We start from the raw sequence: 12,271 nt of genomic DNA on the forward strand, positions 1-12,271 counted from the left end.
ACATAATGTTGTACCTATTGTATATGTTTAATATTTATATTTATTTTATTTTTAATATGTTATTGTATCTAGTCTGTAAGATTCTTGAACATAGACTGAATTAATAAACTATACTATACTATATCACTTAATGTTATTAAAATGTATAAATACTTCCGTATTTTTTCGCTTTATGTCCAACTTCACTCAATAAAATAGCTTGCTTACATTTCCAGCTAAAGTATGCAAATTAGGGATCGACGAACTATCAGCTTTCGCTTCCCAAGGCAGTCGGTTCTATGTACCGGAGCGACTCGGGATTTTTCCCGACCAAAGCCTGTCATTTCAGTGTGACCCCATTTAATTTGTTTCGTCCCTCCCACAAATTGTCATCCTCCCAGCAGCTCCTTGCAGCAGGACTGCTACATATTCTCTTACTCCGGGAAGGTATCGAACCCAATCCGGATCCGTCTCCTGACCCCGGTCCTGAGAAATGGTTTTGCTGCATTTGCCAGAAAAGAATCTTTTTAGGACGGTCATACTCTGTTCAGTGTGCCTCGTGCAAGGGATGGTTGCATCGGACAGGTTGTTCTGGGCTTGATCCCAAAACCCGACGTCCACGTAACTTTTATAAATCTTTTGTGGCTCCTTGCTGCTCACGCCCAAGGGCGTACCGCAGTCTACGCCTAAGTGTATCCCCACTACCTTCCAGCAGCTTCGCTGCTCAGCAAGCCACAACAAGTACCCGCTGCTGCTCGCGCCTCACGGCGCCAACAACTCAAACAGCTGATACCACTCATAACTACTACCTTCGTAGTAGAGCTGGTAGCAATGCTGAGCATCAGCCCCTGCCCCCGTCTTCTTCTCCCCCTCCCCCCTCTTTTCTGGCAGCAATCGTGCAGGTCAGGGAAACAGACTCTTAGACCCTGCCTCCGTTTGCACCGTCTGCCAGCACAGAATATATAGGTTTGCGACATCCGCTCAATGCAGCTTCTGCCTTGGGTGGTGCCACTTTCCTAGATGTTCTGGTCTCCCCGACGGCAACCCCTCGACGGGTTTCATCGCGCCATGTTGCCAGGTCGCAAACCCAAATCATCCGGGTACCCCAATGCTTGCCCAAGGGCGCCCAGTCCCAAGGCCACAACAGCAATTGCGTCTTGGCCTTCCACAACCTAGGCGTAGTCACCCGTCACTTACCCCTAGAGTGGCGGCGTCACCCCCCCCCCCCTGCACTTCAGAATTCTGCAGTTCAACTGTAATGGACTAACTGGGAAGATTACGAAGATAGTCGATTTCATGAAGCGGCACAACATCCGCATTGCTGCGATTCAAGAGACTAAACTTACAGCAAGATCTGCATTGCAGACCTGCTCTGGTTATAATGTTCACAGGAAAGACCGCGAGAGCGGAAATGGAGGCGGCCTCACGTTTATTATACACCACTCTGTGCAATATTATATATTTGATCCTGGCATCGACCACAGGGACAATGTCTTAGAACGTCAAGGCCTATCTGTCCGGTCAGGCGAAGCAAATCTAGAAATCATCAACATCTACATCCCTCCTGTCACCTGTTGCTCCAGTGGATACCGCCCTAATATCGAGAGCTTACTCACTGGCAACAATCGCATTATCTTAGGCGATTTCAATGCCCATCACGACCTATGGCATTCAAACTTGCGGACGGACAGTAGGGGTGAGATGTTGGCGGATCAAATAGACGAAACGACGTTCTGCACAATAAACGGAGACGCCCCCACACGTATGGCAGGAAGCTGTCATAGCTCGCCAGATATCTCAATCGTGAGCGCAGAACTCGTAAACTGCGTCAACTGGCAGCCGATGGTAACATTGGCATCCGACCACCTGCCCATACTTATTTCGTTCGAGCGTACCGCCGACTTCATCGTCACCGAAAAACGCACTTTCATAAACTTCAAAAAAGGAAAGTGGCAAGAATATAAATCTGCAACAGACAGCAGCTTTGCTGCCCTCCCTATCCCGACTGATGCCCGCCAAGGGGAGCGTGCCTTCCGTAAGATCATTGAATCCGCCTCGGCACATTTCATTCCCGCCGGGAGAATTCCCGAAATCCGGCCCCACTTCCCGGCGGAGGCCGCGAGCTTAGCGAGGGAACGCGACCTTATAAGACAGCTTGATCCAGGCGACCCCCAAATAAGGGATATAAACCAACGCATCAGATTGCTTGTGGACGAACACAAGCGGGCGAAATGGGAAGAGCACCTAAGAGGTTGTAACCTCTCTACCGGTGCAGGTAAACTTTGGTCCACCGTAAAGTCCCTATCGAATCCGACTAAGCACAAAGACAAAGTTTCCATCGCCTTTGGCGATAAGGTGCTGTCGGATGCGAAAAAATGCGCGAGCGCTTTCTGCCGACAATATATAATGCATCCTACGGTCGACAAAGATAGACGGAGAGCCAATAGACACGCACATAAACACAAACTCAGCGCGTCACCAATTACCATCACCGCTAGAGAGGTTGAGGACGCCATTGGTCGCGCTAAACCATCCAAAGCAGTGGGCCCAGACGGCATAGCCATGCCGATGCTTAAAAAACTAGGGAAAGAGGGTTTCAAATATTTAGCGCATGTCTTCAACCTGTCTCTTTCCACCTTTGTCATACCCGAGAAATGGAAAATGGCCAAGGTGGTCCCGCTACTAAAGCCTGGGAAACCAGCTAACGTAGGTGAGTCATATCGTCCGATATCTCTCCTATCGCCAGTGGCAAAGACGCTTGAAGCCATTTTGCTCCCTTATTTCCAAGCACATTTGCAGCTAGCCCCTCATCAGCATGGCTTCAGAAAACTCCATAGCACTACCTTCTCGCTAAATGTCATTAGCACCCAGATAAATTGCGGTTTGAATCAATATCCCCACCATAGAACAGTACTCGTAGCGTTAGACCTATCAAAAGCTTTTGATACGGTCAACCATGGCTCGTTACTGCAAGACCTGGAAGGGTCTACCCTTCCCCCATGTCTTAAAAGGTGGGCCGCAAATTATCTGGGTGGTCGGCAGGCATCGGTGCAATTCAGAAACGAAACATCAAAACAAAGGAGAATTAAACAAGGGGTGCCACAGGGTGGTGTCCTATCCCCGCTTTTGTTTAATTTCTACATATCTAAGCTACCTTCACCACCGGAAGGAGTCACAATCGTTTCCTACGCCGATGACTGCACAATAATGGCCACAGGCCCAGGCCCAGAGATCGATGAGCTATGCAATAAAATAAACGGCTATCTCCCTGATCTCTCCAGTTTTTTCGCCTCGCGAAACCTGGCATTGTCACCGACTAAATCTTCCGCGACCTTATTTACAACATGGACGCCCCAAATGTCGACCATATTGAACATCCACGTCGATGGCACTACGCTACCGACTGTCCTACACCCCAAAATCTTGGGTGTGACGTTTGATCAGGATCTACATTTTGGTGCGCACGCAACCGCAATTGTTCCAAGAATTCAGAGCCGTAATAAAATCCTCAAATCCCTTGCTGGCAGTACCTGGGGAAAAGATAAAGAAACGCTCTTGACCACATACAAAGCAATTAGCCAGCCGATTACGTGCTACGCGTCACCCATATGGTCGCCAAACCTAAAAACCACCCACTGGATGAAACTACAGGCCTGCCAAAATACTGCTCTCAGAATCGCCACGGGCTGTCTTCTTATGTCCCCAGAACACCATCTGCATAATGAGGCGAGAATACTCCCCATCAGGGAGAGAAATGAGATGCTGACCAAACAGTTTCTGTTGAATACCCAGAAACCTGGGCATCCCAACAGACATCTGATTGACGAACCAGCACCGCCTAGGGGCCTAAGGAGTCATCTCCGTAAGCATTTTGAGGAAATACGGCACCTGAGAACCCAGCCGTATGAAGCGAAAAAACACAAGCAGGTCCTTGGTGAACTCCATAGACAGGCGTCGGACCTTTATGTCGGGAATTGCCCGGTGAATCCAGTACTTGAAGAAAAATATCCAAAACTCGCAGAAGAGGAACGCATACTCCCCAGGGAAACGCGTGCCACTCTTGCTCAACTTCGTTCTGGATACTGTAACAGGTTAAACTCTTACCTATCCAGAATCAACCCCGACATACAAAATGTATGCCCCGCTTGCAATGTGTCCCCACATGACACCAACCATCTCTTTAATTGTAATGTGGAACCAACGCCTCTAACACCCCTTTCCTTATGGTCCACCCCTGTTGAAACGGCAAGTTTCCTTGGACTCCCGTTAGAGGATATTGATGACAATTTGTGATCGGTCGCGGCTAGTAGGTGGGGCGAGCATTGCTACAACAACAACAACAACAACAACGAACTATCAGCGGCACTATCGATAGCATTGATGTAAAATAAGCATGTTGTACTATGTTATATTTTATTTTTGGGTTTCATGAACACTTATTATGTACTTTAAAACTGGCGCAAAAAGTATTCACATTATTATTAACGAAAAATTCCATGATATCGATGGTTTTCAACCAGAATGGAACGAAATGCAAGTATATCTTAAACTCAAGTTGAAGAACAACGTTTAAGAAAAAGTTGATAGAATTTTTAGCTTCAAATGATTAATAATGCTGAATATCAAACTGAGAATTAATTTTTTCTCAAACATTTGACAGAAAACAATTTTCAAGTATGTCGCAAATTGTTCTAAAGTTGAAGATCGAATCAAGTCGAAGATCGGAATGGTAGCAAAAAGTTTCATAAATTTTGTTTTATTTTTATAAAAGCGGTATTCATGTATAAATTGCCATGCGTCGTGAAATCCCAAAATTTTGTGCCTACTGCTATTTTCATGCCCGAGAAAATGTAAAATTTTTCTTGAATGTTTGCTTTGGATCTGCGTACAGCGCTTAATAATACCAAAATGTAAGCTTTAGATTTCAAAGTATTTTCGAAAGTGTGTATGTATTCTGTTTTTAAATACTTTTTGTATTTTTTATTTGGTACTTTTATCATCACTGGGTGTGTACATTTCATGCTTATATAATTTTAATAAAACAATGTAATAATAACAATGTAAATAAAGGTTATGTTTAAAGACACAGAGTGAAAATTTCTGAAAGTGATCACCGAAAAACATTATAATTTATTTTTGAGCAACAAAGGTATTATTTTATAGCTATCGATAATACAAACAAATGTTCGTCTTCGATATTTCCAAAAAAAAAAAAATGTATCCTTAATTATCGCCATTTGAATTTTCTTTCTCCTTTTACTTTTAAAGCTGAATAGCAGTCGACACCACCGATTTTGACAATTCAGACACCAATTTGCTTGTAATTAAAAACTCTTTAAGAGCAATTTTTTTATTTCTGTGAAATAAATTTCTATTTTTAAAATTGTTGCAAAAACCGTGCAAAAAAATTGTGGAACACATTTTTGCACGCAAGGAAAACCACATACGCAAAATTTTACTCTCTATGATATTCCGTTGGGAAAAAAATGGTCCGCTGTATTGATGCTAGATATTTTCATTTGCACTCCTTGGACTTGAAGATTTTCCATACAAAATTTTATTTTTCAAATACTTTAAGTATTGAACATTTGAATATTTGTTGGATATTTCATTTTTGTTCTCTAAAATTCGGATTTCTCGACCTTTGAGGGGGGGGGGGGGGGGGTGTTGGGTTGTCCCCTTATCCTTTCACTTTAGCAGAATGTAATACCCTAGATGTTACAAAAGCGATAAATAGTTTGAATGTAAAGTCTGTCAATGGCCCAGATGGAATTTCTGCGAAATTTATAAAAAAAAATATATAAAGATGATCTTGCTGAATTGTGCTCAAACTACCGGCCCATAACCAAGCTTAACACCATCGATAAAATATTTGAAAGCATACTACTTAACCGTCTCAAACAATTTCTGACTCAAAATGAGATAATTGATAAAAACCAGTTCGGCTTTGTGGAAAGCTCAAATACAATGCCAGCATGCCTATCGTGTACATAATTCGTATATGAAAACCTCGATAAAAGGAATTATGTTTCCCTATTAGCAATAGATTTAACGAAGGCTTTCGATTCAATCAATATAGAAATAATGGTTCGGAAGCTGGCTGAATTAGGCTTGGAAGGCAAAGAACTAAGAATATTCGAAACTTTTTTAACAAAAAGAAAACAGTTTGTACAAATGAATAATATTAGAAGCTCTACTATGGAAATCAAAACGGCTGTTCCACAAGGCTCAAAACTAGCGGCATAATTATTCATAATATATATAAGTAACGTACTAAAACTAAAACTTAAAGGTACCCCTCACTTCTATGCTGATGACGGCACGTTTATGTACTCTGCAAGTACATTAGAGGAATGGTAGCCAACGTTAAGATGGACTTGGATAATATAAAAAAGTGGTTTGATTATAATTTGCTAAAAATTAATTTAGCAAAAACCAATTTCATTATTTTTAATAACTATAAACCGATTCCGACCATTAGTCATTTTCCTAGTTTCAACTTTGAAAACACTTCCATTAAAAGGGTTGATAAGTTGAAATATCTAGGAGTATGGTTCGACTCTAACTTAAATTGGAAAGAACATATAAGCAAACTGAAACTTAAGTTGATACCATTAAACTTCGCCATATATCGAAATAGAAATAATATAACCACAAAGCAACTCTGGCTACTTTACGATGCATATTTCATGTCTCAAATAGCATATTTGAGCCCAATTTGGAGCCGGTGCGCAGATATCAAAATAAGCGAGTTACAAATATTACAAAATAAAATAATTAAAAATATTCTATTCCTACTAAAAATTACCCCTACAATTAGTTTATATGAAGATAGGCTAGATATCAAAGAGCATAGCATCTTGCAAACCTTGATACTTGTTTTCAAAATCAAAAATAATCTAATAAAACATAATCTTGACCTAAACTTCACAGCGAATCCAACATATCAATTCAGAAACACATTTAATATAAGGAGTTACTATTTCCGAACGCAAAGGAGCACAAATTCTATACGTAGTTATGGTGTAAGATTGTTTAATAAACTGCCTGATAATGTTAAGATATGTGTTAATATGATCGACTTCAAGAGGCAAGCTAAAATTCTCCTACTATACAATTATAATTTTGATCTGTAAACCATATAATAAAATATTAACAGTAAAATTTATACCCAGCGGGTTAGGGGATCAGAATATACCCGCGGTAGGTATGCCTGTCGTAAGAGGCGACTAAAATACCAGATTCAAGGGGCTGTGTATCGCAACCCTTCAGGTGGGGAAAGCTTACTTTCCGTTATGCAAGTGAACCATTGAACATTTCCCCGGTAGGCATGCCTGTCTAATTTAAAAAACTTCTTTCTAAATTATCAATGTTGCTTTGACCGGGAGTTGAACCCACGATCTTCGGTGTGGTAGGCGGGAACGATTAATATGTATGACCACATTAAACACCCCAGCGGGTTAGGGGGTCAGAATATTCCCGCGGTAGGTATGCCTGTCGTAAGAGGCGACTAAAATATCAGATTCAAGGGGCTGTGTAGCGCAACCCTTCAGGTTGCCAGCGCAATATATAGCTTTTCCAAACCCAATTGTCAACCTCACCTATCCGCAGCGAATCCTGTTTCACTAACAGACGAGGCTCTGGCGACCCCAAGCTCCCCATGGAACTTGGGGGTGGGGAGGGAGGGAATGGCCTGAAGGTTTAATGTAGTCACATAAATCGTTCTCGAGATGGTCGGGCTAGCGCCTTAATTGTGCTATGGTACCGGAGCGTACCGGATCTGTATCCGCCAAGGACCATCAGATCGATAACACTCCCCAAAGCCTTCGGGGAGCAATCTTATCGCTACAACAACAACAACAGTAAAATTTATCACAATTATCACTTTAATAGGTAAGAACTCAATACATATTTACGTGAAATCAAACTTTACTTTTATAGGTAAATTAAAAAACTTGTATAAACCATGTATACTTATTTATAAATTATTCTAAATGTGAATTTCATATATATGTAAATAACGCAGTTGACAGCGTAGTAAGCAAATATAATTTACAACGTTTAGCTATGTTGTCACACAAAATGTATATTTTCGAGAAAACCTTTGTATTATTTTATAAATACGCCAACAATAAAAAAATAAAAATTGGAAGAGAAGCTCGGCCTTAAATCTCTTCGGGGGTTATCGCGCCTTTCATTTATTTATCAAATATGAATAAAAAGCGTTTCGAAACATGAATCTAAAATTATTATTCAAGAATAATCACAATTATGGTACATTTTTCTACCGACGATACATTAATTTTTGAACAGAAAATGCTTTTAAATTTGAACCTTTTTAATCATCTGGGGTATTCTGATATTTGAATATTTTATGATCAAAAATTTCAAAAAATGCTGGCTGGGTTACTTTTATAATCTCGTATGGGAAAGATGTTTTTCCAAACTTGTGATTGGCACTTCAAATACTCTTGACTATCTCAGTATAAATTGCTAGATGCGGAACGTTCATTCAGCAAATTAAAACTGATTTTGACTTATTTACGACCAACGATGGAGCAAGGTCGGCTAAGTGACCTAACATTATTAAGTAGGGAAAAAGAAAATTTTGAAATGATAAATTTTGATCATATTATTGATATATAAGCTTCCTCAAAGGCAAGAAAATTTGCACATAGATATATATTAGTTTTACTTATATATGCACCTATTATTATTAAATATGTATTTGAGTCTACTTAAATGATATCTTCAGCCTACGACTTTATTAGTTTATTAATTTTTGAATGTATAAAATTATATAGTTTTGGTAATATCCCGGGCGCAAGAAAACCTTACTACGCCACTGACACCACACCGAAGGAGATTGGTTCAAGTCACGGGTAAAGCAATACAAAAAATTTAGGAAAAGGGTTTTTTTTAATTCGGAGGCAAATCTCGCCAAAAAAGGGGTGTTCGGGCCTTTCAAAGGTTGAGTATACCTCGATTTAGGGTTAGAGGCTATTACTACAACAAAATAAAAGGTTGAATGTGGTTGTTGTTGTTGTTGTAGCGATAAGGTTACTCCCCGAAGGCTTTGGGGAGTGTTGTCGATGTAATGGTCCTTTGCCGGATACAGATCCGGTACGCGCCGGTACCACACCACCATTAAGATGCTAGCCCGACCATCGCGGAACGATTTATGTGGCCACATTAAACCTTCAGGCCATCTCCTCCCTCCCCACCCCCAAGTTCCATGAGGAGCTTGGGGTCGCCAGAGCCTCGTCTGTTAGTGAAACAGGATTCGCCGCGGATACGTGAGGTTTACAATTGGGTTTGGAAAAGCTATATATTGCGCTGGCAACCTGAAGGGTTGCGCTACACAGCCCCTTGAATCTGATATTTTAGTCGCCTCTTACGACAGGCATACCTACCGCGGGAATATTCTGACCCCCTAACCCGTTGGGATGTTTAATGCGGTCATACATATTAATCGTTTCCGCCTACCACACCGAAGATCGTGAGTTCAACTCCCGGTCAAAGCAACATTGATAATTTAGAAACAAGTTTTTTAAATTAGACAGGCATGCCTACCGGGGAAATGTTCAATGGTTCACTTGCATAACGGAAAGTAAGCTTTCTTTCCAGAGTTGATTTCAAAATGTATGGGTTTAACCCCTCGTAAGAAGCCAACTATGAGTTAAATATGTAACTTGTAGTTCTGCAAGAGGGCCCATACCCTTTAAGATGCCCATCTCTTATCTTATATCATCACGCTTGACAATTTGATCGTACTTTTCGCTATCTTAACCCTTTCCTGGCTTTGGCCTTAAACAAATCATATACGCAGAAGGCAGGCGAAAAACTGCCCATATTAGCAACACTCATTTAAGTCTACCCGGAGCGTGTTTGCGAATACAAAAACAATATAATTGAGCAACTGGAGCGTTTAGCAATTAGCATTTCACCCCTTGCAACCTTTTGAAGATGTTGCTCCTCAATTTTTAAGCTATTTTATCTACTTTTCGATAGCAAAAAAGTATGAATCAATAATTGATTATAATTAAGAGATAAAAGTCATCCTACCGTTGGAATTTGTTCAGTAATCTTTTCTGTTCTCGTGTACTTATTTCTTCACAATTCTGCTTAATGGTCAAATGATGGTAAGATTGATTAGTACATTTTTTAACAATTTGGATTCTTTGTGCTGATGCCGCTATCACATTTACATTGCAATGCACTTGTAGTATTTTACGTATTAGTGAAAACATTTTGTTAAATTTGAGTTAAATCTATGCAAGGACATCTGTATGTAAGTAGAAATGTGTGAACTAATCTTCAATGATGGTGTAATATTTATATTGCTTGTAGATCGTTAGATTTGTTGAAATGAAAATTCGACTTTTCTTTTTACATTTAGCTATCACTTTCAAAATTATGCACTCTTTAAATAATTGCTATCTATATGCACAAAAGCAGCGAAATTGTTTGACAGCTATAAATGAAAAAAGAAATTGACATTAAAAGTACGACGCTGACGATATGAAAACGGGCGGCGTTAAAATAATTAAAATGTCTCATACGTTTTGCTGGATTTAAATAGGACAGCTGCCAGCTGATTTGTCCTTTTTTTATTTGATTTGATACATTAACTTCCAGAGGTGTCAAACGACGTGTCTTCACTTCAGTATCAATAATCCGTGAGCGGAAAATAAAAATTTTAACTCGTTCAAAAGATATTATCGAAAACCGAAAAATGACCCGCGGGTCCCTACGAAACCGGGGTGGAATTCAGAGTATTTTTGCGCAGCACACCTTTCTGCATTGACGGCATTCGGCCGCGCTTATATAAAATTACCCTGGGTGGGTCCAACACCGGTTTGGAGAACAAAGCTATATCTGCGCAAAACAATTATGTTCACATTTTTTTGTGGGTACTTCTGTCATCAAACAAAGGGTCAGCGCACAAATCACAAACAGAAGATTACGCATGCACGAGTTCAAATTGCTTCGTTCTGCGCATCTACGTCATAGTTAATTGCTTGAGCGAATGAAAGAAAGAGAGAAAAAACAAGAGCTAAAGCAAAATGACGTATGAATCGCCCATAAAAAACTGCTGATCTTTGGTTTACTTGCGCAATGCGCAATCTTCTGTGTGTGATTTGTGGAGTCGGCGCATATGCGCCTTGGCACTTCTGTTGGTAGCCATAATTTCGAAATAGCAAAATAGTTCGTTTATTTGGGTACCAGCACAAGGCGAATTCAATACCAGGTGGTGTTATCCCATCAGCTGATTGCTTCTTCTTGATAATTTTCCATACAAAGCCTTGTACAACAAAATGTCAGTTAATCGAAATCTATGAAAATTTTGTGTGTTTTCTTTTGACTTGACATTTATCTGCACGGCGAATTGATTGAATTCGCTTTGCCACCACCTGTTATAGATTCGCCTTGAACCAGCATCAACTCCCAAGGCGAATCCATGGTGGGGGCAAAGCGAATTCAACCAATTCGCCGTTCAGAAGAATGTCAAGTCAAAAGAAAAATTTCGCAGATTTCGATTAACTGACATGTTGCAGTACAAGGCGTTGTATGAAAAATTATCAAGAAGAAGCAATCAGCTGTTGGGATAACACCACCGGGCATTGTGAATGATGACAAAGTGTGTTATCTTATCTGTCAACTGCCTGACAGGCTGTTCAATATGGCTACTTTTCAGCGTTTTGACAGGCTGAATGAAACAGCGATAGTCAAATACGAATCAGGTGATCCGATCACTTTGGAATTTTGACGTTTATGCAGAAGATATCACACTTAAGGCTCCATTACTGATACTTAGCATAGACTTGACTTGGCTTGCGAACTGTCACTTACAGTTCTGTTAAATCAACATTGCATGTTACTGATTACTCAAAACTTAACTTGACTTAGAAGTCTGTTGAATTTTGATTTTCTATGTAAGTTCTAAGTGACGTTTACATTTTGAGATGCCATTTGTTTGTTTCCATTTTATTTTGACATTTTGTCATACAACTTGACATTTATTTAAAAATAAATTTCAACGCTGATTATGATGCCAGATTTTATGCGCCAAGTGGAGTTTAATCGTGGCTAAGTTGCCAAGTTTACGCCAAGTCAAGTCTATGCTAAGTATCAGTAATGGGGGCTTTAGTCATCATTCACAATGCCACCTGGCACTGATGACCTGATATGAAACTTCTCGCTCTCTGAGAGCGCGTGAAAATGTGCATTTTTTATAACATTGGCTATAGATGCCATCATGTTCAAAACCACATTTGGGCATTTCAGAATA

The 12,271-nt window shown here is 40.3% G+C and overlaps 1 protein-coding gene across 1 annotated transcript in view; it reads right to left on the bottom strand.

Annotated features, from left to right (window-relative positions):
- The window catches only part of Fpps (Farnesyl pyrophosphate synthase), a 70,990-nt gene extending 60,532 nt beyond the window's left edge, over positions 1-10,458 (bottom strand). Inside the window, exon 1 of the mRNA XM_067774597.1 lies at positions 10,045-10,458. Within this exon, the coding sequence (XP_067630698.1) occupies positions 10,045-10,229 (185 nt within the window). The 5' untranslated portion in view covers positions 10,230-10,458. The remainder of the gene's footprint in view (positions 1-10,044) is intronic.
- Positions 10,459-12,271: the final 1,813 nt, after the last annotated feature.

Source organism: Eurosta solidaginis, chromosome 3 (genome assembly GCF_040869045.1).
Source record: "Eurosta solidaginis isolate ZX-2024a chromosome 3, ASM4086904v1, whole genome shotgun sequence".
Lineage (NCBI taxonomy): Eukaryota > Metazoa > Arthropoda > Insecta > Diptera > Tephritidae > Eurosta > Eurosta solidaginis.